Source organism: Typopeltis vanoorti, chromosome 13 (genome assembly GCF_054136105.1).
Source record: "Typopeltis vanoorti isolate ZY-2024b chromosome 13, IOZ_Tvanoo_1.0, whole genome shotgun sequence".
In the NCBI taxonomy this organism is placed as follows: domain Eukaryota; kingdom Metazoa; phylum Arthropoda; class Arachnida; order Uropygi; family Thelyphonidae; genus Typopeltis; species Typopeltis vanoorti.
This window is the reverse complement of record NC_143561.1, coordinates 7,369,338-7,396,425: the sequence shown is the minus strand read 5'-3', so window position 1 is coordinate 7,396,425 and position 27,088 is coordinate 7,369,338. Positions and strand designations below refer to the sequence as shown.

At 34.9% G+C, this 27,088-nt stretch overlaps 1 protein-coding gene across 2 annotated transcripts in view; it reads left to right on the top strand.

Moving 5' to 3' along the window:
• pea (ATP-dependent RNA helicase pea) overlaps window positions 1-27,088 on the top strand; it is a 319,525-nt gene that overhangs the window by 227,446 nt on the left and 64,991 nt on the right. For both annotated transcript variants that reach the window (XM_090402685.1, XM_090402684.1), the window contains exons 16-17: window positions 11,355-11,540; window positions 22,276-22,362. In XM_090402685.1, the coding sequence (XP_090258811.1) occupies window positions 11,355-11,540; window positions 22,276-22,362 (273 nt within the window). The remainder of the gene's footprint in view (window positions 1-11,354; window positions 11,541-22,275; window positions 22,363-27,088) is intronic.

Below are 27,088 nucleotides of genomic sequence, written 5' to 3'. Positions count from 1 at the left end.
TAAGTGCAGTCCATCAGCATTTACAAATCTTTTTGTCCATCAAACTTAGGCCATCGGTCTGCAAATTCTACATCAATTCCTTCTGCACAACCTGCATATTGATTCATTAGCTATCATTACTCTCCTTCTCAATTTGATATTGATAGAGTAGACAGACCAGACAGGGGATGCGGTGGTATTGATGATAGCATGAATTGCAGCCAAAAAGAGTAGGAGCCCTTTCTTTCTATGTGGAAGAAGAATTGTAATGTAAGAGTAGGAGTGTTGTATGAGGGAGAATGTGAAAGAGTTATTGGAAGACATGAAAAGGAAAACGAGAAGGTGAAGTCTGTGAGTCTGCTGCTACACTATGTTAGAGGCAAGCTGAAAAGGTGAATGATGATAACTTATGAATCAATGTGCATGTATTGATTCATTAGCTCCCAGTAACTGTTTCACATTCTCCCCAATACAATACTTCTCACCTCTCAAGTCATTGGTTCCAGCCAAAACAGTCCATCTTCCTCTTCTGCATTCTAACAGCATTACTAATATTATTAACCTGCATTCAAACGCAAAGGATGAACTACGTTTTTATCTGTATATGAAAAAAATTTCATGACTACAACCAAATGTGGATGTAAATTTATCACCAGCATACTAATAAATTATATTATACAAAAAAATGTGTTATAAATTTCATACAAATTAAATTGAAATACATTTTTGGCAAAAGTTACAAATTTCCTAAGGACATAGTTAAGGAATTAATGTACAGTACTTACAGAAAACTATGCAGAGAGGCATTTCAGTATGGAATATGTCCATCCTAAACTGTGATACAGCTCTCACAACATTGTACTATGCTGGTCACCAAGTGATTCAGGAGTTCTTGAGGCAAACTGGCCCACTCCTCCTTCTCCAGAGCAAGGATAAGACCATTTTTGTTTTTTGAAGGGGAATTTTGAGCAGCAGTGTGTCTCCCTGTTGTTCCCAAACATGTTCTGTTGGAATGAAATCTGGGGAGTGTGCTGGCCACTTGATTTGATTAATATCCTCAGTCTCCAGAATTTTCTCCACTTCTTGTGTATGATGTGGTGTGGCATTGGCTTCCATAATGAATTCTTTGCTTATAGCACTAAAGGACAATCAAACATGGCATTGAAGAACTTTGTTGCAATATCATTCATAATCTCTTTTTCCAACACTTGTAGCTTGGTACATGTGGCATTAAGAATAATGCCTCCCCACCCCACGACCCTATCACCACTATATCTATCAATTTCAAGAACATTCTCACAATGGTAAGCAATACCACTTTCATGCCAGATCAAGTATCATCTAGAATTGGAGGAAAGACTAAAATGACTCTCATATGTCTTGTCCAGTTTTTATAGATACAACGCCACTGAAAATGTGCTCTCTAATGAGCTGTGGATCAAGGGATGCAGACTGGCCTTTGGGTTTATTAGGTCTACTTGTCGCGGATATCTTGCCACAGCTTGTTGAGATATCTGTGTACCTGTGCTTGAATGGAGCTGACCTGCCATGGTGCAGGTCAGCTTGCAAATGCTTACGTTTTGCTGTTATAATCAATAATCTGTCTTCATGCTCTGTGGTAGAGCGAGGGTACCTCTTAACAAGCATGTGGAACACATTCCAAATGTTTGAAACTCTGCCGAGAGCCAGATGCAATGCTACTATGTGAGATTCCAAACTCTCTGGAAATATCAGTAATTCTGCAGCCTTCTTCAAACTTTTCAGTAATTTTCCCTCACATGAATTCATCTAGATGATGTTTTTGAGACATAAGACATCCAAGTTTGCAACTTTATTCCTTCATGAAAAGAGCTTCTTTCAAACACAATTCACTTAGTGCAGTCTTTTGACTTTTATCCTGTTGAGTGCTACCACATAAATCATTTGTGTGAGATTTGAATGTGTAACTTTTTACTCTTTTTACTCATTATCATCAGTTATGCAAATTGCCACAAGATGATTTGTTTGAATTTGTGGTTGTAATTTCAAACTTCAGAAATACCATCTGTTCTTAGGTTTTGGACGCGTGTGTAATTTCGTGCCAGGCAAACAAGATTTTGTAGTGCTTTCATGAAAAACTTCCTTTATCATAGAATCACTGCAAAATATTATTTACTTATGCTCATTCTCTCATTTATTTTTAGTTTTCTTTTTGGTTTCTGATCTCTTGCTGTTTCTGCAACCTTTCAATATCATGCTTTGTCCTGTAAAGGACTACGTGCAAGTCCTTTACAGGACAAAGCATGATATTGAAAGGTTGCAGAAACAGCAAGAGATCAGAAACCAAAAAGAAAACTAAAAATAAATGAGAGAATGAGCATAAGTAAATAATATTTTGCAGTGATTCTATGATAAAGGAAGTTTTTCATGAAAAATTTTCATGAAAAGTGTATATGAAGTAATTTGTCCTTTCTCCATTCGCTCTCAAAACATTTATAAAAAAGGAAAATAAAACTGAATGTGAGAATTACTGAGGAATTATTGGAGACCTGAAGTGGCTTCAAAAATTTCCATCTTTGGTCTTTAGAGCAGGGTTTCTGGACTATGTTAAAAAAAAAAAATATATATATATATATACACAGTAAAATCCCTTTTTTACACTTTTCAGGAGACTGATGGAAAAAGATGTAAATAACGGGAAAGTGTACATAGCAGGAAACGTAAAAAAAACATACAAAAAAAGGCTAAAAGATGACTTACTGCTAGTATGTGAGTCGGCATACTAGATTACAGAATTTAATAACTGAAAGTAAATGAATTTACAATTACTTACATTTGTCTATTTTAAAAAAAAAAAATCTTAATTTTTTTTTTTTTTTTTTTTTTTTTTTTTTTTTTTTTTTTGACAAAGCACCAGATTGCTTTGCATTGAGTTCAATGCTTCACCTGTTTCTTACTATCGTGTTCAAACTGGTCATGGAGAGTTCAAGATCTTTTGCTAAATGCACATGTGTTCCGGCATGCCAATCTACACATCACAGAATTGCCATCTTCTACCAAAATACATTTTCTGTCTTTTTTCTCTATGTTACTAACATGTATAATCCACCACCGCAACTTGAAAGCAACTTTCACACACTAAATTACGTAGCAGAAATTCTGCAATATCCATTCGTACTGTGATTGAAAAATCACGGTATCGCTCATCACTACATTACTGCTGCAAGCGTGCAAGTCACCGTGATGGCGGAAACGATACTACAACGAAAGCAAGGCTATTTGGGAACAGAAATGCGCAGATGTCAGCAGAAATCAATTCGAAAATTAGTATTGCAACCTGAGAAAAAAACGCAAATCACGGGAAATAACGTCCACATCAAGTTGTTAATAGCGGGAAAACAATATATCGTAAGAATATGACTTAAGACGGGACCAACAGAAAATGACGTAAATGGCAGGAAAACGTAAATTGCAGGAACGTAAGCGAGTAAGAAATAACACAAAACTTATAAAACTAACAAGGTAAAAAACATGGACTTTCCAGCTTAATAAAAAGAAGAAGAATAGTAACAGTCATATTTGAATAGGTGACTGCGTGCTATTGTTAGCATGAGTTGAATGTGTGTGACAGCTAATTTTAGAGCACCAGTACTGGATTACTGCGCTGCTATGGGAATCAGGCAAATTGTAGCTCAGATTGTTGTTCATGTGTGAAGGATCCAGAACTATTTCTTTGGATTCTATAATTCGTCTTTCAAATTCATCTTTGCATATATATAAATCGATTGTGTGGTCCCAATCAACTTGGTGTTGACATTCTTCGAGGTTAGAGTTGGCAGAGAAAAGAACATGACTGGAAAGGGCGCTCGCTTGTGTTCTACTGTAGGAGATGTCACGGCTATGTTCTTCAAGACGTAATGAAATAGATTTATCTGTCTGGCCAAAATAAAGTTGACCACAGTCGCACATAACTTTATAAACACATGGAAAATGCAGTTGGTTGTGTTTTGGTCGACTCAGAAAAGAACAAAATTTTGGCAGAGTTGTATAGTCGGTCTTTATGTTGAATTTCTTCATAATCCTAGATAGTTTTGGGGTAAGAGAGCTAATAAATGGTAACTGTATGTGAGTGATAGGGTTGGATTCATCTTCTTGTCGAGGTTGTTGACGTGGTCTCAAATGTTTAGAGATGTTCCGAGATAATTATACATTATTTAAGGTGTTTTTCAGGAAGTTAAGTTCTGTTTGAAGGTCTTCTGTGGAAGTAAGACATCTTGCACGATGGGCAAGGGTGGAGATGATGCCAAGTTTTTCAGGAGGGAAGTGATGAAAAGAGGCATGCAGATATCTATCAGTGTGGGTGGTTTTTCGGAAAATTGAAAATTTAAGACAGTCAGGTAATCTACTGATCTTTAGATCCAAGAAGGGGAGAACGCTGTTAATCTCTAGTTCTGATGTGAATTTAATGTTCTGATGTTGATTATTTAAATGGTTTGGGAAGTTTTGTAGTTCCTCTAAACCATGTTCCCAGATAAGGAAGATGTCATCTATGTAACGTAACCACAGTTTAGGTTTTAAAGTAGCTATAGAAATGGCTCTCTCTTCAAAATCTTGTAAAAAGATGTTAGCTAAGACTGGGGATAGAGGGCTGCCCATAGCTAACTCGCTTGTTTGTTTATATATTTTATCTTCGTGGCAGAAATAGCCGGAATTAATCCAGTGTGTTAGTAGAACAAATATTTTCTTAGAAACCTTGTCCTTCAGAAGAGTCAGAACTTCATCTGTAGGTACGTTCATAAAAAGAGACACGATTTCAAAACTCACCATTCTGTCAGAGTCTTTGAGATTTAAATTTTTTATTTTTGAGATGAAATCTTCAGAGTTTTTGATGAAGGAGGAGGAATTGCCAACTGGATGTTTTAAAGAAGCTGCAAGATATTTAAACAGATTGTAGGTAGGTGAGTAAATACCTTCTACAATAGGTCTTAAAGGAGTGTCAGCCTTGTGGATCTTAGACAGGCCGTACAAACGAGGAATGAGGGGATGGAGAGAGTGGAGGAACATAGACGTGACATCTCATACAGTAGAACACGAGTGAGCGCCCTTTCCAGTCATGTTCTTTTCTCCACCAACTCTAACCTTGAAGAACGTCAACACCAAGTTGATTGGGACCGCACAACCAATTTATATATATGCAAGGATGAATTTGAAAGACGAATTATAGAATCCAAAGAAATAGTTCTGGACTCTTCACACATGAACAACAATCTGAACTACAATTTGCCTGATTCCCATAGCAGCGCAGTAATCCAGTACTGGCACTCTAAAATTAGCTGTCACACACATTCAACTCATGCTAACAATAGCACGCAGTCACCTATTCAAACATGACTGTTACTAATTCTTCTTCTTTTAATAAGCTGGAAAGTCCATGTTTTTTACCTTGTTAGTTTTATAAGTTTTGTGTTATTTCTTACTCACCTGAAGAAGTCAGACACCAATGAAACTAGTTGTGATTTATTAAAGTTTGTGTTATACTTTCTCGTGTTCTAGTCAGTTAAATATTAATTTTATAAATGTATATATATATATATATATGTGTGTGTGTGTGAAATCGATAAATGTGGCAAATCCTTAGCCCACCTGCCATACAAAATGTACTATAGGTTTATAATAGCCTTTTGTAGATGGGAACTACACAAAAAAAAATTACAGAAGAAAGCTTCTGCAAGCTTTATTCCCACAGTTTTTCTTAACCTTTTCTCAAGTATAAGCTGGGTTCAGGCCAACTAGAGGTTGTCAGGATAAGATTTTCACTTTAAGATACAGTTGTGAAATCATCGGAATATAATAAGGACCTGTATTTATGTTTCATAGATCTGGAAAAGACATATAACAAGGTACCAACAGAAAAGCTGTTCAAAACTAGTTATATGGTGTAAATGGGACATTATATAGCAATACTTCGTCTATATTTTAGCAGTAAGTCAGCAGTTAAAATTGAAAGATGGTTTGATGTTAAATCAGGTGTGAGATAAAAGTGTGCATTATCTCCACTGTTATTCATCACATGTATTGATCACATTATGAAAGAAAGTGGTATTTAACCTGATATCAAAATTGGAGATATCAGGTAATGTCAGCTCAGTTTTTTATTTTATGCAGATGATGTTGTGTAAATAAATCTAGTATAAGTCTACAGAATTCCCTAACTTAATTTAATAGCTGCTATAATAAATTTAGTATGAATATCAGCATACCAAATAGGCAGAAACATCGCAAACATTAACTGCATCCTGAGTGGAGAACCTATAGAACAAGTAAAACATTTTCAGTTATGATACAGTTTACTATTCCATTACTATTCTGATATCTGGGACACTTCATTAAAAATAGTCAGAACTTTAAAGAAATATAATCTCTGTGCTGCTTTCAAACTTCATTTGAAGCTGGCTTCCCTTTGCCACACTCTCCTAGCAAGGATTGATTCACTAAGATCTCCCATAGAAGAAAGAAATATAAGATATGATAATATTGGAATCTTGACAGATAACAGATTAATATGAGAAGAAAATGCTGATAGAAAGTCTGAACTAATTTTTTGATGTAGTGCTATCATAATGTCCTGTAAACTCTCTGAAGGTATATATATATATATATATATTAAGGATACCAAGTAATTTTATAAACTTGGTTTTTTTTACTCCTCCCAAGTAAGCAAAACAGTTAAGTTTGCGCCTGAACAGGGCAACTCGTTGTAAATGTGGGTAAAGCTCTGATCATTATTCTTAGTATTTCCCATAATGTAAAACACATCTCACTAAGAGATGTATACTGTTATACATTATGGGTATGTGTGCGTGGGGGGGGGGGGGGGGGGGTCATTACCCAGACCGGGTTCAACCTTTTTTTGAGGTCTCCTCAGTGAGTAGCTAGACCCTGAAATCCCAAGGTTTTTAGTAATACAGAGCCTTATCAACTTTACTTATACAAGGTGCTTTTACTTTGAATAAGAAACTCTAGATGAAATAAAGATGTGAAAAGTTTTTTTATCTTGGGAATAGTATATATTAAGAATACCAAGTAATTTTATAAACTTGGTTTTTTTTACTCCTTCTCCCAAGTAAGCAAAACAGTTAAGTTTGCACCTGAACGTAGTTCAAGTCTAAAGGTAGTGCAACACCAGGGCAACTCGTTGTAAAGGTGGGTAAAGCTCTGATCACTATTATTGGGAGAAGGAGTAAAAACAACAAGTTTATAAAATTACTTGGTATCCTTAATATATATTATCCCCAAGGTAAAAAACTTTTCACATCTTTATCTCATCCAGAGTTTCTTATTCAAAGTAAAAGCAACTTGTATAGGTAAAGTCGATAAGGCTCTATTACTAAAAACCTTGGTATTTCAGGGTCTGGTTACTCACTGAGGAGACCTCAAAAAAGGTTGAAACCGGTCTGGGTAGTTAACCCCCCCCCCCCCCACACACACCCATAAGGTATAACAGTATACATCTCTTAGTGAGATGTGTTTTACATTATGGGAAATACTAAGAATAGTTATCAGAGCTTTACCCACCTTTACAACAAGTTGTCCTGGTGTTGCACTACCTTTAGACTTGGACTATGTTCAGGCACAAACTTAACTGTTTTGCTTACTTGGGAGAAGGAGTAAAAAAACCAAGTTTATAAAATTACTTGGTATCTTTAATATATATTATCCCCAAGGTAAAAAAATTTTACACACACACACACACATATATATATATATATATATATATATATATATATATATATATATATATATGTGTGTGTGTTTTTGATGACTTTGACTGGTTTTTGATGACTTTTCTACCTCAGGATTTGTTGTGTACTCCTGATTGCATTCCTTTTGAATGTTTTGTACCACTTTGCTGGCACTGCTTGTTTCATTTAGCAATCTTTCAAAGTAATCACTTCAGATATCTAGAATATGTTTATCACCTGTATCATCTTTGATTTCTTTTAGTACTCTTTTCTCCATTCTAATCTTTTTCAATACTTACTTATCCTCTCCACTCCACCTGAGAGCCTAGGTCTTCCACCACCATTTTCCACCAGACTGTTTTTTGCTTTTGTTTTTATTTGGTTTCAGTTTTTATTAATATTTGCTATTTCTTTCAATATTGTTCTTTTCCATGTTTCTCTTGGCCTTTCCCATCTTCTTTTGCCCTATGGATTCTAATCTAGAGCCTGTTTTACTAGTATTTTATCCTTTTTCCTCACCACATTGCCCACCCACCTCTATTTCCTTTTGCATATCTGTTGCAACATGGGTTTCTGATTTGTTCTCTGCCATAGGTCTTCATTTGATATTTGTTTTGGCCAATATATTTCCAGTATCCTACTTGTTTAAGAAGACCTGGAATTGTTAACTATCTTTTTTGTTTAGCATCCATGTTTCTGATCCATACATAAGCATTGCCTTTACATTTGAGTGAAATATTCTCATTTTAGTTTTATAGACAAGTTCTTGTTTTTCCAAATATTTCTAAGCTGGTTGAAAGTTGAATAAGCCAGCTGTTTCCTTCTATTTATATCTTCCATTAATATTTGTTTATTTTACTTTGCATTTGTTTTCATCAACATTGTTTTATTTTTATTTATCCTAAGACCAACTTTTTGGATGTTTCTACAAGTGTTGTTATTTTTTCTTCTATATGTTGGAGTGTTTCTGCGAAAGTAAACAGATATCATCCGCAAAATCTAGATCATGGAGTTGGTTTTGAAATAACCATTGTAATCCTATATCCGGGAGTGGGTGATATTTAAGGAGAGTTGCGGAAGGCATTGGGAAAGGAAGGAATAAAACTTCATCTTTAATAGAAGTCTGGAGGAGGATAGAATACCTAAAGACTTCGTAAGATCTATTTTTATTCCTATTCCCAAGACTACAGGAACGATTAATTGCAATAAGCACAGAACTATCAGCTTGATTAGCCATGTTGCAGAAGTCCTGATCAATAATATATAGAAGAATGGAACAAATGATAGAGAGAATTGAATGAAGCACAGTTTGGTTTCAGGGGACCCAGGGAAGCTATTACAACACTACAAATATTGGAGGAAAGATTGATCGAGTACAATAAACATTTATATCTATTCTTTGTGAATTGTGAAAAAGCTTTCGATAATGTTAATCACTCTGTTTTATTTGATATTTTGTGTAAAATAGGAATAGATGAAAAAATTATCAGACTATTGTTAATAATATATAAAACTCAAGAAGCCAGGGTTAGATTTGAAGGAGAGAATAGTGAATGGATTCCCATAAGAAAGGGTGTGGGATGCCCCCACTCCTTTTTAATGTCTATAGTGAATGGATGATGAGGGAGGCTTTGGAAGATCTGAAGGATGGAATAAAGATAAATGGACATCTGATAATAATGTAAGATATGCAGATGATATCGTACTTATGAGCAAAACAGAGGAAGGTTTGCAAAAAAGTTTGAATAGACTGAACAGGGTTGGAAATGAGAGATATAAAATGAAAATAAACGTTCAGAAGACAAAAAATGATGAAGATTTCAAGGAAAGTAATGGGATGGGATGGAAATCACTTTGAACGGACAAAGAATAGAGAATGTAGCTTTGGAACTGCTTGTCTAAGAAATATCCTGGATTACTCCTGGCAAGACCATATTCCTAACTTTACTATATTAGGTGAAACCCTCAAGATCCTCTGGTCAGCACTGTTCAAAGAAACCAAATAAAATGGCTTGGTCACCAGCTAGCTCAGACATCCACCCTCTGGTCCTCTATGCCCATACTGATGGAAAAAGAAAAAGAGACAGACCCCAAACTGAATATGGGAAATACATCAGCAATATTCTCTCCCTCCTCCCCAACTCTCCGCTAATTAGCATATGACAGAGAAATCTGGTTTTCCTTCATGGTTTCCCTATTTTGATTGGTTTCCCTATTTATAATAGTAAATTGTTTTGATTGTTTTCCCTATTTATAATAGTAAAATTATAAATAAACGATGATGATGATTTAGAATATATATAATAAACTTTGCCTTGTAAAACAGTGGTATTGGAATTACAGTTGGTGGCAAAGAAATCAGTAATCTCAGATTCATTGATGACAGTGCCCTAATAGCTGAGAATGAACATCAATTACAAGAATTAACCGAGTTTTTAAAGCACTTAGTGACTATGGATTAAAGATCAGCATTCACAAATCAAAAATGATGTCTTCAGACAATAACTCTGTGAAAATTTCAGTTAATAATGAAAAAGTGAAGAAGTAGAAAGAGTCACCTACTTTACCTGGGACCTTCAGAGATTACAGCCACTTTGGAAGGACAATAAAATACAGCTAGCTACAAGATCAAGGCCACATAGCCGGATCAGATATCTTACCTAAATTAGCACTACAGGGCTTGACTTCTGGTAAAAGACATTAGGGATGACCTAGAATCACCTGTATAGATAATATTAGAATGTGAATTAATTCTTTGTTCTCCACTTTGTTAAAGAGATCCCAACACAGAAACATCTGGAGATAGTATGTTAGGACTGTCACCTTTATAGTGCCTTAACGGTCTACATAGACTATGGGTGAAAAAGAAGTCAGGCTACAGTCAGTAGTTGACCAAACAGTTATCCTCAGCCCACTGTAGTATGTACTAATGTAGCTTTTGATCTTGTGTATATAATGTATTTCTGAAGATTACCTTGATGTAAAGGTCAAAACATGAATTTTAGTTGAATTAAAGTAAGTTCTTAGAATCGCTCGAGTATCTCCATAATTAGTCTTAACGATTGCTGATTACCTTTACCCTGAAAGAAAGAAAGAAAGAGACTACCACTGTCATTATTTTCCTTGTATGTGATAACTTTTCTATAAATATATTGTGAATGTTAGTTCTGTTCTTCTGAATGAAACTTGATATTAGGGTTCTCCATTTCATTAATCTTTCCTATCCTTATGTTGGGAATCCTGTGTAGCCCTGTGAAAGTCCTTTATCCAAGTGTTAGGTTAGGTTAGGAGACTGTGAAGTTGTGTAATTTCACATTTGTGCAATTACTTCATGCACAAACTTTGTTTGCTTACACTTGGATAAAGGGTTAAACCAAGAATATAATTTCTTAGCATCCTTAATTTATAGTATAATCAAGTGGGAAAAAACGTCCAATGAAGAACATATACAAAGTTTAAGTTATTACACAGTTTTTAATTGAGAAAAAATTCCATGATAGATTTCTGAGAACAAAAGTTCATAGCAGTTATTTTTGGTTTGGATACAAAAGAAATATGAGTATGTGAAAGAATGCCTGTTAAAGTGTCTGAAAATAATTATATTTTTATTAAAATTATGTTTTGATAACAAAACAATTATTGATTTAATTTAAGGTTGGCTATACCATCCGTTTCGAAGATTGCACAAGTCCAGAGACGGTTATTAAGTACATGACTGATGGTATGTTACTTCGTGAGTGTCTGGTTGATCCGGATCTGAAAGGATATGCAGTAGTAATGCTGGATGAAGCTCATGAGCGTACAATTCATACAGATGTTTTGTTTGGGCTTCTGAAGAATGTGAGTAATTGAGTCTTATTTTATATATTATATATGTAAAATAGTTATTATTTTTTATGGGAATTAAAAAAACTCATAAAAGCTATTGAACTGTGATGGGGCTAAGTTCAGAAAATCCAGTAATCCACTTCTCACTTTCATTTGAAAAGGCCTTATAAAGGTTCTTTGCGTCATAGGCTGAATTCAAATTGAGGTCTTCTAAACAAAGGGCATTGTCATAACTGATTGAGCTACAAAGACTGTTGCTACAAAATTATAAAATACTTCTCTTCTTGTCAATGTGTGTTTTCCCTTTAAAGAATAAAATTTCCTTTCTGTTCTTCTAGGAATAATCTTACTTCTTTCCTTAGAGGGATATAATGAACCTTACAATTACATTATTAGCATGTAATTTTTGTGTTACATTTATATAGTATTGCTACTTTATATCATAATCAAACTACTCCATTAAAAATATATCCCTGAAATTCTGTTATCATTTAAGGAAATTAACAATGTATACTATATATTAATTAGAAACTTTTAATCGATACTCCGATATTTCGGCAAAGTCAAATTGCTGTCTTTGGAGGAACAAAAAATAACTTGATGTATGCATCCGGCAGTATGTAAGTTAAGTATGCCTGAAGCAGAAAAACGAAGGTAAGTCTAAAAGTGTAAAATAGTGTCCCATTGTGGACTGAGATGGATGTTCTTGGCTGTTGGATTGAAGTTCTTAGTATCAGCTTCCCATATTTGAGCAGTTTTATACAACCATATTTATCAAGATTAGGATACTTCCTTAAGGTTGAGGTGGATTCCAGGAACAGTCTTTGATCTTTGAATTTGCTTCTGTCGAAGATGGCCTTTTTCCATAGTCTTTTGGCAAGCATGGTTAGCAAGCTCTGAGTGACTGTAGTGGTGGAAATGGATGTAATCTTTGTGTTCGGCAATTCATATGTTAACTTGTATCCTGCCTGTTTGGCTATGTTCCATGCTTACAACTGCAGGGAATCTGGTAGAAACCTGGAATGTGTAGAAATTGTGGTTAGTTTTTGGAGGAGCGAATAATGGATGCCAATTTTTATATGATCTATAAGTGTATAGGTTGTATAGTTTTTGTAAATTTATAAAATTTTGTAAAAACCTTGGATATATGGAATGATAATAGATTTCGTATAGTCTCTATTCTTGAGACAGAGAAGTATGGTTTTTGAGGTTTTAATATTCTTTGGATTTGGTGTGATTTGTAGCCATTGGCTAAGAAGGTGTGGCGAATATGATCAGGTTCAGTGGAGAGTACATCATGACCACAACTAATCAGTTTTTCCTCTGTCATACAAGGTTTTAATGATCCATACTGTTGGAAATCCGGGGGGGGGGGTGAATGTATCTGCTTCTGTGTGATGGTTTTCTGTAAACTGAGAATGCCAAGTATTCATAAGGTTGGTATGTAATTAATCCTTTCTTTCATGCTTACACAGTGATCAGAATACATTTTAAAAAATTATGGAGACAACTACTGTGTTAGAGTACTGTGTTACTCTACCATGGTAGTTGTCTCCATAATTTTTCAAAATGTATGTAATTAAGGTATTTAGGAAGGAGAGATTGTTGCTTTTTTTTTTCTTTTTACAAGGTGAATTTGATCATGAGATACTGGTTATTAAGATGTGTTCAGAATGCGTTGAGAGCTTCAGAACCATGGAAAATGAATCATCAGCATAGCATGGCTAAACTGTGTAGGTCTGTGTGGGGAAGAGGTTAAGAGGTAATTTTTTCCTTGTCAAATGAAATAGCCTGAGTTAATTGTGAACTTAACAAAGTGGGAGGAAATTGTGCTTGGATAAGGTTCAAGGTGTCCCTGAGAGAAACATTAGTTTCTCTCATTAGAGAGGAGACATCAAAACTGACCATTATGTCACTGTGATGGAGTGTTAGGTTTTCTGTGCTGGGCTTAAAGTGAGCAGAGTTTTTCATGTGAGGAGGTGTTGCCAGTATATTGGGTGAGCACTTTGGCTAGTTTGTGTGTGTGGGGGGTCAATCAGTACCATTCACAATAGGATGTAATGGCACATTGTAATTTTTTTTTGGGGGGGGGGGGGCAGTCTGGATTGCATGGGCCATGAGGTAACCTAAGGAAATTGTGGATGGCTCTGATCTGTGTATCTGTAGGATCATAGTCCAAAGAGTGGTGGTAGAGCAATCCTTAAGCATGGAGGTAACCATGTGTTTATAATTGGTCATGTAAGGAGTTAGGTAAATAAGCAGTATCATTAAACATGAGCTCCAAACAAAGAAAATGTTGTGGGAAAGATCATATTGTGAGATAAGATTAGCTGAACATGCAAAAGGAAATCCTGTTTTTTTTTTTTTTTTTTTTTTTTTTTTCCTCGTTATATGGCAAATAGGAGGAAGGATAACTTTAATAAATGCAGATGGTAGAGAAGTAACGGAGGCAGATTACGGAGGTGACAGGGACTGATGTGAGAATAGAAGTTGAAGAATTGGAAGTACAGTCACACCCCGACTTACATGAATCCGGAGTTATGCGGTTTCTTATATGTACGTATTCCTGTCCCGCTTCACGCCTCACCACTAGTCGTATCTTTCCAGCGCCGGCCGCATTCGCCAGTGTCGCACATGCTGTGAACAAGCACTGATGTGTTTCGCGTGGTCTCCATTCATACACGATTTTTATAGTCTACATACCTTGCGAATGTTTAATGTTATGTTCCTGATAAATATTTTATCACATAAAAAATAATAATATCATCCAAAAGAAGCAAGTCCAATTCTTCTAGCTAGCCAGAAAAGAAAAACATTGACTTTGGAAACAAAACTCAACATTATTAAGGATTTTGAAGGCGGAATGAAAATTTGTGAGCTAGTAAAGAAGTTCGATCTACAGGAATCCACAGTAAGAAATCATAAAAGAAAGGTTTATAGATTTTGGAGGACATAGATTTTAACAAGGAACGAATTGTAACCACAAGGCAAGGAATAAAAAAATCATTAGGTTGCTATGAAGAAATTTTGCGTGACAAGAAAAAGACATTATGCTGTCAGACGAATCTATTAGATTTTATGAAACCATCGACATTGAAATAACTTTCTTTTTTTTATATACGAAAAACTACAATTATGATTATATTTCTTTAAAAATATAGGTATTTTTGTAAACCTTTGGTCCCAATTAACTAATATTTTGTATGTTTGTATATATAAATTACATGCAAAATTATACCCCGAGTCACAAATTCGACTTATGCGCTTTTTGTTGGTCCCACCTACTGTGTAACTTCAGGTACTTAGTATATTGCAGAATCTGAATGCAAATACAGGTTTGGGATTGGATGTGATATCAAATCATGTTTTAAGAGAATGTACAGGGGAATTGGCATTTCCTTTGTTAAGTTTCGGCTCTGGCAAAGTCCCAAGAGTGTGGCAAAATAATTTCTTTGCATAAGATCTAAGTCTGTGGTAGAAAATTATAGACCAGTTAGTAGTGGTGGTAAAAGTACTGGATAAGTTGATCAAAAAGAGAATTCAGAATGGATGGATAAGAATGTGATACTCAGAGGGGCAACATGGCTTTGTGAAGGGGTGTTGAAACTGGATAAAAGGGTGGCTGATGGACAGATAAAAAAAGTAGTATATGGAGGAGCAGAATCCAGGGACTGGATTCTAGTGGTGTACTGCAGGGCTCACTGCTGTTTAATTTGAACATAAATGATATAGGAAATAATTTGAAGGGAGATATTCAGTTGTTTGCTGATGATGCAAAGTTGGATAGGATAAAAGTTAATCAAGGTGATGTAGAGAGCTTGCAAGATGATTTAAATAAGCTGACAGTCTGGGAAAAACATAATGGTTGTCGATTTAATGGGGAAAAAGTGTAAAGTTATGCATTTTGGGATTCAAAGATTACAAACTGTGTACCACATTGAGGAAACTGTACTCCACAAAATTGATGAAGTCCAGGATTTGTGGGTGGTAGTAGATAGAGAACTTAAATTTAGAAGGCATATTGCTAAATTAGCCAGGAATTACTTGGTTATTGAAGAATACACTAACAAGCAGATATGGATTTATCATTCCGCTTTATAAAGCTTCGATATGAGATCTGGATTACTGTGTTCAGTCTGGTCACCTGGGTTTCTTGGTGATGAAAGTGGTGAAGAGGATCCAGACATGAGTGACCAAGATGGTGAATAGTCTGTGGAATGCTTCCTGTGAGGATAGTTTGAGGGTTTGTGGATTGCAAAAGTTGGTTAATAGGTAAAAAAAAAAAGGGGGGGGGGGATATGATAGAAACATTTAAGTTGCTTAAAGGATTTTATAGGATTGCAGGTTTCAGCACTTGGCTAGAGGGAGCAGAACAATAGGTCATCCCCGGAAGTTTGGTAAGGGTGTGGTTAGCAAGCATGTGAGGAGTATATTTTTCTCTTGGATAGTGGCGAATGAATGAATGGAATGGTGCCTAGGTCAGTTTTGGGTGCTTTGTGTGTTAATGGTTTCAAGGAGAGGTACGATAGATATCGTGTTGATAGTTTGGGTCTCCCATGATGATCTTAAGACTCCACGGAGTTGCCTGTGCAATAATAATAATAATGATTTTTACTAAAATAAAGAGCCAAAGGGCTTCATTTCGGTCATCCAAAATTATATAAATCAAGTGGTTGCTAAATCCAGCATTATTTCCAAGCGAATACAGAAATGATAAAAGTTTCATACGAAATTTGACCAGAGAGCTTACGGGAATACGCTCACCAGAAAATTACTAGTTGCTCTAGCTCGACCTTATAGGCAAATATATGGACGCTGCCCAAGTGTCCATATATTTGCCTCCTATTGGTCCATTTTGATAAAAGTTTCACTGGCCTGACAGCTGTTTCAAACTGATTGGTTCTCCTCAGAGACCAGGCAGAAACCTTAAGAGGACAAAAACTCTCGTTCAGTACTGAGAAACTTGAAGTGTTGGAGAGGTGTATTTTTCTTAAGCGAACTTAAAGTGTCGGTGCATAAAGTATTTACTAAAATAAAGAGCCAAAAGCCTTCATTTCAGCAATGCAAAATTATATAAATCAGAATTGTCAAACACAGAGACTACATTCAGTTCCACTACAGTCATTGCGAGCTTGCTGAGCTTGTCTTATACATCCTTAACAAGATACTATGGGAAAAGGCCACTTTGCTCAACAGAAACAAATTCAAATCTGAAAGATTGTTTCTGGAATTTGCCTCAGCCTTATTTGAGGCAGTTTTAAACAAACATATGAGGTGAGGGTACTAACCTCAATAAATACGGTTGTTTAAAACTGCCTCAAATAAAAGCAGTGCTGATGCTAAGAACTTCAGCCTAATAGCCAAGAGCATCCTTCCCAGCCCATTAAGGGACACTATTTAAAGACTTTAGACTTAACTTTTGTTGTTTCTACTTCCATCATTCTTACCTTAATCAGTGCCTGCATATACATATCAATTTGTTCTTTGTTCCCTGAAGATGACAATTTGATTTTGTCAAAATATTGGAATCATTAAGTTTTTCTAATTAATATATAGTATACATTGTTAATTTCCTTAAATAATACTGTGATGGATATCCAACATATAAGCCTTTCCACCAGTATCCTTGAAATAAAAACATGTTAGTATCAAACAGTCTGTTATTACTGCCTAAGTGCATCTGAAATGAAATCATGTAAGCCGTATATTAAGTGTTATAAAGTTAAATGACTCATTAATTTTTAAAGGCAAATGCTTAATTAACAGTTATATTAACATGCTTCTTGCTTCAACTTGGCATAACATTAAACAGCTATATAATTCTGAGGTGATAACTTTCAGTGATCTTCCTAAATGAAACATAACTTGCAGGCTCATCTGGCATCAAACCTGTGAATATGTTACCTATAAACAATACCATCAGGATTGGTGATTAAACTATAGTTAGTGTTGTGTTCCTCCTAATCTCTTTCTGTACTTGGTGTCTGAAACCTTGTGCATGTGTTGGCTGAGACTTTCACCTTGTTCATTGATAATAGCATACAGGCTGTTTGGGAGGAAGTCTAGATATAAATAAAGTATTTTTAGTCACATCCAGCAATGAATGGTTAGCACCATTGATTAATAATTATATTTTTATTATTACTCAGAAACTCGTAAACTAAGCATTTAAAGAATTGCCGTGTAACTAATTAAGTGTAAGTTTGATTTACATAAAAAGTATTATACTTTTGCTGAAGTAGATATCATACCCGCTCGCCAACAGGCTGTTTATATCCTGCCACAGATATGGATGTTTGTTGGAGACTTGAACAACAAAGTAGTACATGAATCTTAGATATGTTTTTGGAAATTTGAAGAAAATAATATAATTATGGTAAGCATTTACTGAATTTTTGTTCACTACATGGACTAATCGTCAAACATGTTCCAACACAATAGTGCATCTAAATTCACATGGAGAAACACAAAAGAAAGAAGGAAAATTTTATTAATAGTGTTATCTTCAATCTGGTTCAGGACACAAAAAGTATACAATATATTTAAAGAAGTGATCATAAATATTCAGTATCACAGTGACAAGAAAAGTAGGTATAGGACTTTATCATAATCAGTTGAACAACTTTCAGAAGTGAACTATATAGTCGGTATACAAGGGAAAGTTAATTTTCTTTGTGTAATCTCCTTCAACATTTGTACACTTCCTTAAATATATTGTATACTCTTTGTGACAACAGACAAAAGAATTCTATGCTTTATCATTCCCAGCAGCAGCAGCATAGAATTCTTTTGTATGTTATCTCAGCCAACTCTGCACTTCATTTTCAACCTCCTGATCATCAGCAAAATGTTTGCTACCTAGGTGCTGTTTCAGTGGCCCAAAGGTAAAAATCACTTGGGGCTGTAAGGTAGATGGCAAAGGAGTTCCGATTGAAGTTCTTGAATTTTCTTTCCAGGGTTTTTTGTAACTGTTGAGGGCTTGCATTGTCATTAGATGCAGATGCATCTTTTCAGTAGATGCAGATGTTTTTGCTGAATTGCATCGATAAACTCTCACAGTATGATGTCGCATTCATATTTTCACCATGCTTCTGAAAATGGGCCAACAGCACTCCATGGGAATCCCAAAAGACCATAAGCTTCCCTGCTGATAGCACAATCTTGAACTTCTTGCTAGCAAGTAAAGTGAAATGATTTCATTGCAATGAAGCATGCTTCTCTTTTTGAATGTCATTTGCTGAAAGGCCTTTTGTCCAAAAGATCACGAAACAACACAGCACAATTCATCTCTTTATGAAGGTTATTTTGCAGAAAGTCATTTGCCCACAAGAACACACTACACTGTTTGACAGTTATACATTCCTTGAGCACATGGTAACCATTTAAGACTTCTGAAAACAGCTACAAAACATGTGCATGCCTGCATGTCTACTACATGTGCTGTCATAGACTGTGCTGCTATCTTGTGATACATTCACTGGAAACCATTCACTCCATTTAATTTTTTCTTTTGTTTGTGACTTGCTGACTTTCTGTCATATTTGTATACAGTAAATATATTTCTATATACATACATATTATTTTAGGTGGGAGAAAAAAAAAAGTCCGAAAACAAGAACCAAGACTTTGACACCCATTGGCAAAATCAGAAGAAACATTGAATCAGCCAGGAACATTGAAGATAATTGCATCACATGAAGAGGGAAAAATCATGCTTAAAGTTCTGGCAAGTTATTTCAATATGTGCCATGTGAGAATACAAAAAAAAAGAAATGTCAAAAAGCTAAGTTTAATGTGGAAAAGTATCTAAAAATTATGGGAAGGTTTTGAAAAGTATATAGAAGATAAATATCATGATAAGATGGAAAATGTTCTAGGTAATATCTAAAAAGCTTTAAAATGAAGAAATACTCAAATACTGTAAAAAAGGAACTGGAGATTATAAAGGTGACATAACTGAATATAAAGATATTCTGAATGGTTGGATAATTGTTTTGAAAGTTAAATAAGAAAAACATTGGTTTCGTAAAACTCAGTGTGAAGCTACTTTATGTGCTTTGTTTGCTTACACTTGGATAAAGGATGAAACAGCCAAGAATATAATTTCTTGGCATCTTTAATTTATAGTATAACCAAGTGAAAAAAGCTTTCAACATCTATCTCTAATCCAGAATATTTCAGTAATAAGGTGTGACACCTTTTGACTACTTGTATATGAAAATATGACTTCTGCACCATTTCAACCTTGGTATCAGTATCACTTCTGGTTCTGGCTTCCACTAATGCACTTTTTTTTATGTGGATGTAAAAAGTCTGCTGAAGTGATCGTTTGGCCTCTTTGGTGGATACTTTTCCCTGGGATATGAGTGGCTGTGCTGAGTGATAGGGTGGGGCCTGCCACTGCTGAGGGTTCTGCTCAGTGAAACCACCACTGAGTATTGAGCTAAATGATTCTTTGGGTCACTCATGGTTGGGTGATCTGAGGGATCTCACAAATTTTTGGAGAGATATCCCCACACTTGAACATACCTCAGTAAAGGTCAAAACCAGTCTGGGTAGTGGCCCTTCTCATAATGCATAGCATTATACGTCTGTAAGGATATATGCATTGCATTATGGGATACTAAGGCAATTGATGTGAAGTCATTAGCCTCTATATACAAGTAGCCCATCAGTCATAAAGTTATGTCATGTGCAAGCTTTGTTTGCTTACACTTGGATAAAGGATGAAGCCAAGAATATAATTTCTTGGCATCTTTAATTTATAGTATAAGTAAGTGAAAAAAACTTTCAGTATCAATAGAAATGCTTGGACAACTGATGAACCTGCTGTTGATAAACTGCAACTGATCACCAGTGTGCTAGAAGACTGATAAAGGAACCTAAACAGGAAAGATATAATGATAATAGGATTAAAAGTGAAAAATAGAAAATGATATTAAGGCATGAACAAGTCAGTTTTAGAACAGTATTCCCACCTGATCGCCTTATATACTATCAGGTGTGAATACTATACATCACATTTTTACCTTAAAGAACATCATTTAACAAAGCATAGAGCTTAGAAGCTCATTATACTTAAATTTTGTGGATTTTCCAAAGCATTTGATACCATTGATAGAGGAATTATGGTTAATAGAAGCTATGGAATTCCTTACAAATATGTGAGAATAATCAAAGAAATGTGTAAAGAAAATAAAAGATGTATTATTGCACAGTAAACATTTGAATCTTGTGAGATAAGATCTGATGTGAGGCTGGGTTTTGTAATGTCTGGTTTACTGTTTAACATAGTTGGTGATTAGATTATGAGAAAAGTATAAGTAAATGGAATCCTATGTGACAGTTTAGGTTATGCAGATAACATAGTTTTGATATCATCAAAATAGAATGATATACAAGCAGAATTAGAGACTTATATAAAACAGCTGAAGTGATTGATCTTAAAATAAATATGACTAAAACAAAAGTTCTTAAATTGAACAGTAAATGCTACAAAGAAATTAAAATCATTCAACATGCAGTAGAAGAAGTTAAGAATTTTACATAGTTGGGAGAAAAATACATCCTGAAGGTTGAACTGACAGGGATATAATGCAAAGATTGACAAAAGCTAATACTGCTTTCAGAAAATTAAATAATGTATGGAAATCATCCAAATATCATAACCAAGAGATCTTCAATAGCAATGTTAAGCCATAAATTAAAGATGCCAAGAAATTGCATTCTTGGTTTAATCCTTTATCCAAGTGTAAGCAAACAAGGTTTGCACTTGAACTATTTTCAGGAGCGGGCAACTTGTATATAGAAGCTAATGACTTCACATCACCTGCCTTGGTATCCCATAATGCAAAGCACATATCCTTACAGACATGTATAATGCAAGCAAGGGACAAGTCAATAGCTTCTATATTGAGTTGCCCAGTCCTGAAAATACTTCAGGTGCAAACTTTGTTTGCTTGCACTTGGATAAAGGATAAAACCAAGAATATAATTTCTTGGCATCTTTAATTGATAGTATAACCATACTATAAGTGGAAAAACTTCCAACAATGTTAAGCTGTATTATTATATGGGTCTGAAACATGGAAACTGATCAAAAAAAACCAAGAAATTAAATTACTTTTCAAAAAAAAGCATACATAAGATATTAAAAATATTTGGGCCCAATGTATAACAAATGATTTGTATAAACTGACTGAGCAAAAAAAAAGTGTTGCTGATGGGGGGGGGGGGAAACATGCAGATAAAAATGGATTGGATGTATACTGAGAATAGACAGCAGAGAGATTCCTAGAGTGGCTTTGACATTGGTTCCAGAAGGAAAAAAGAAAAGGGGAAGTCCTAAATTAACTTGAAATGGAAGTAAAGGAAAGAAAATGATTGGCTGCAATAGCTGGAGAGAAGCTAAACTGGTCACTCAAGACAGGTATCTCGAAGAAATAGATCTTCAGCCTTATATGCCATGAGGCACAAAGAGGATAACAAAGGAAGGAACCATCATTTTATTTTATAAAGTTTGATATCTAACATAATTTTAAATAATTTTATTTCAAATTATAAAAGCACTTAAGTTCTGTATAAAATGTTAAAAAAAGTTACTTTTTATATGGCAGTTCTGTATTTTATATTTTATTTTCAAGATGAAGGTGGTAAATTTGGGAATGGGAGGGAGTAAAATATTGTGGAAAGGTCATGCATATGTATATATTCAGTTTTTGTTGACCTTCCGCCACCTGTTTTTCAGGCTATTAAAAGAAGACCAGAGTTGAAGCTGATTGTTACATCTGCAACACTTGATGCTGTCAAATTTTCTCAGTATTTCTTTGAAGCAGTAAGTTTTTTAATATCGAGAAATTTCAACTGTTAATAAATTTGCAAATAAACAATTTAATTAATATTAATTAGATGCTGGAGAGCCATATAATGTGGTTACTGAACAAATTACATATATTCACTTTGTACACTATGACACTTAAGTTGAGAAATTCATGGTATATGAGAATTTGTTTATATGAGTAAGAAAAACAAAATGAGCTCTTTTTTATTTAACAAATTGCAACAATTACATACAATATGTTTGTTTTATTATTTTATTTCTTGCCCAGCAAATCTTCTGGGGCATTAAAAAAATAATAAAAAAATAAAAAAGCTACTTTTTAACTTGACTAACATAAATATTAGAGGTATCTCCACAGTTTTATCAACCAGCTTGTACACATTACTCTAATCACATATGAACATTTAATTTTTTGAGTGATTACCTAAAACAGGTGGGTGCTGCATATTATATCATATGGTGGCATTTGTAATATTTGTTAATTTTTTTTTTTCAGTTAATTATTTCATACTGCATCCATTGTGTGTTTTTTATAATATGGAAATTCCACAGGTCTCTACATCAAAGCCTCTTATCCGTAGCTTCCTCAGCCTCCAAAAATCTGTCCTCCATTTGAAACACTGCTGCTTCCCACTTGCACAGCTCCTAACACAATAAATCTCAAAAACCTCCATAAGACTGCTTAATGCTATCCAAAAGAGGACGATCCACTTTAACCCTGTATCACAAACTCCTTCTGTTGCTTTCTCAGAATGCTCTGTTTCTGCATCAAAACTTATTACATCAGTTTCATACCTATAAGAGAGAGATTTAAAAAAAAAAAAGGCACTGCTTCACTGAATTATCCATCACCATTCCTCCTCCTCTTTCTTCTAAACATATAAGAATAGAAATAGCTGCTGGTCAGTATTCATGCCCATTTCAGTTTTGAACTAAACAACTTCTCATACTATTTTGCTCAATGACTACAACCGCCAGCTCTTCAAGAAACACATGCACTGACTCTTTCTCTGATGACTTGCCTGCAGACATTGCTGTTATGTTATAAATTTTGTGATACCGCATATGGGGTTAACAGTTCCATTGAAGCATTCTGTTCAGTCCCACATATTATCCTAAGAACTCGTATCTGCAATATCTGTTCTTTGATTAGTTTTGTTTCTTACCCAACTGCTATTGTGTTGGGCTGATATACAGTATGGTGTGTGTGTGTGTGGGGGGACAGTACTGAACTTTGACATATAACATATATTGTTGTAGTTATTCAGTTTTTTTTTTTTTTCCCCCCATACCATATAATGTCTATTTCATTACTCATTATTATGATTGTGCCATTGAACCTTCCTGGCCAGTCTGACTGAGAGTCAAGAACATAAGATAGTCTCTGTATAGTGTACAGTGTGAACTGGTACACAGAAGTCAGAACTTTATTTAGAACTCAAGCATAAACACACTGAATTTATTGTGGCAGTTTGAACAGAAAGACATTTTAAAGGAATAATGATGATGTCTTATGTCTGATGTTTGTTTTCAAGAAACCATTTGCTCATAGTTTCAGAACAGCACATTAAAGAAAGGTAAGGATAAAAGCAATATGTTAACTCAGAATATCAGAATAAGTGCTTCACTATCTGATAGGACAGTGTTTCCTTACACATGTTTAGTTTTGTAGTTTTGAAGAACTTTCTGGGGATTTCAGTGTGAATTGGTAAATTGTTTTGGGCAACAGAATATCCGAGTTTTATGGAAAAGTAGTGCAGAGTAAATAGCAATTATCCATGTAATATCTGAACTTAATTATAGAAATTAAGGCATGTTAAATCATGGCTTAATTTGTATAATTTATATCTGCACATGATGCTGAATAACTTTGCAGTTCATCATTTTTGGATATGTAGTGCAGGATGGCACTTTATTATTCATACAACAAATTTTACATTGGGTTTTCTGCATATTTTTGCTGAGTGGATAGGCACTCTCCAACCAACAAACCATGATATGGACATTTTTGGAAGAATATAAAAGAATAGTACAGAAGATACTTACTATAGTGAACCCCTGAAGATTACAGAAAATACCCTGTTATAATGCAAGGTTCATTTTGGTGAATTGGGGGGGGGGTGATTTGCCCAACTGAGAAGCCCAAGAAATGGAACAAAGGAAATGGCAAAAAATTGTACATCGATCACAAAACACAAAGGATTGGTAGGAACCAAATATAAAGAACATAGAACTACTTGACAAGTACCAATGCAAATAATAATGAGTCGCATACGAAAGAAAAGTATGAAATTATAAAAATGAAAATGGAGAATTAATGCTTACATTTTGAAATATCATATTAGCTAAAATTAATGTCTTATAACATTTTCATGATAATTAAAAATAACATGAAATCTTTAACATCAGCCAGCTTTATAATTGGTCACCTTCATTTACAAAGCCAGGACATTAGCTTAAGGGAAGAGAAAAAAATAAAGTGATGCAGCTGGTGTGAACAAGTCATCTTCCTAATTGGACAGAGATCCACTTATGGACAGCTGGCATAAATAGATACTGTTTCTCTTAGAATTGTCAATTAGAGAAATGTGGCACAGTATACACTTTTTCTTTAATTTGAAATTTACCAATTATATATTTAGTTTAGTGATGTGAGCAGCTGAAGGATCTTCCTCAGCCATAGCCAAGTTAGCAGGTCTTGGATGTAGACAGTAGGGTTTTTTCCCCAGTTTATCCTGGGGTTTTTCATCCTGCAAAGCAGGGAAACTGGCCTTGAGAATTCAACAGGACATAGGATACACCAGGGCGTAGGGCTGACCACTTAATCCTGTGAACGGTTCGAGATCCAATGATTAATAAAAAAAAAAAAAAAAAACACCTTGACACCGCAAGGTAAAGGAGGGTAAAAGGAAGATGAGATGAGATATTTGGTTTAATCCTTTATCCAAGTGTAAGCAAACAAAGTTTGCGCCTGAAGTATTTTCAGGACTGAAAATACTTAAGGCACAAACTTCATTCGCTTACACTTGGGTAAAGGAGTGTGTGTGTGTGTGTGTGTGTGTGTGTGTGTGTGTGTGTGTGTGTAACAGCTAATTGTGTTTTAAAGATTCTTTATCTGTAAGGTAAAAAACTTTTGATCTGAAGTTTTGGCTTTAATGGTATTATCTTCACATATTTAGATCAGTGTGAAGATTTCAGAGAAGTGACATTCAAGTCCAGTAGAAGGCACTTCATCTGAAGTCACAATCAATAACAGTCCAGGTTCTGATGAGTTTTTTTTTTAATTAACTATGGGATTTTATGTGTTTGTCAGATTGGTTGTAGACATTGTGTGCTTGTTTATTTCAGTTTTCTTCCAAACTCTTTATAGGTAGAGCAACAAGAATTGGAAGCAAGATGCATGCAATTTTAGAGGAGTCAAAGATGAATGATTACTGTGGAATGGTTGAAAGTAATGCTGTATTGAGATTGTGTGGTGAAAGATGCAAGAGGATCACTGCTCCTGTCAAAAGTATGTTTGAAATTAGCATTGATAAGAAGAATTGACTGTGCTGGTAGGAACAAATGATTTGAGAGAAAGTGTGAATGAGGTAATACATGATTTGCAGATATTGCTAGAGACAGTGAAGCAGAATAGTGTGAGAGAAAGAATTGTCAATTCTTCTTATCAATGCTTATCTCAAACATACTTTTGAGAGTTGTGAACATGCAGAAAGAGAGGATTTCAGTACGTGGATGTATAGGGTAAATTTGAGGGAGAGAGGTTTGCTGCAGACGGTTTGCATTTGAGAAAGAGCAGTAACGTGAAGCTGGGTAGTGTTGACAAAAGGAAGTGTGGCTGGTCAAGGAAACGAAATTCTGACGTTGAGACTGAGTGTAAGATACTACCAGGATTGTGTGAGAGAAATGACTTAGGAATGCAAGATGAAGATGCAGGGATGACCTCAATGGAAGCAACAGTCAAAGGACTTGAATGATGGGGGCTGAGGAGTTTGAGAAGGCACAAGTATTGGATTTAATAATATCATCTCGCATTGTGATGATGATGGAAGATGTCACCGTGATGCCACCACTATGCACTTTTGAACATGGGAAGTGGCCAAGAAGGTACAAGCTTCATGCAAAAAAAGAGGTGTATAGAATTACAGAGTAGGAATCTTTTTTGGCAGGCTTGAGTGGGTTGACATTATTCATAACTTATTTTAATGTTATCATAACACTAAAACAAAATACCAGATTATAAAAGGATGTTTATAGACTAGCTTACATTTTGCTGAATTTCAAATCTGCATCCTTAGAGCACCACAACATACTACAGTTTACATGCAACAATGGGTAAGTGAAACAATTCAAATTGTAATCAACAAAAGGCTAAAGTCCTAATTTGGCACCCTTTAATGTTGTGTAAAAGAAGTTATTACAGTTGTTGTGCCGAAGTTGATCTTAAAATGACTGTCTTTCAAATTTTTGGCTGATTAATGCATCTATAGTTGTCAAGGCTAGGAGAATGCTTCATAGCCATTGCTAAAATCTAAAAATAGTCTCTCTGATCTAATGAGTTCTTTATAGCAGTGCTTCCCAAACTGTGGGCTGCAGCCCCCTTAGGGGCCATTAGTTTTGTTGAGGGGGCCATGAAATAATGAAAACAAATTTAAAATGTTTTATGACTAAGTGTGCCATGTCAAACGTGTATGCAAGATGCTAAAAATGTAATATTTCC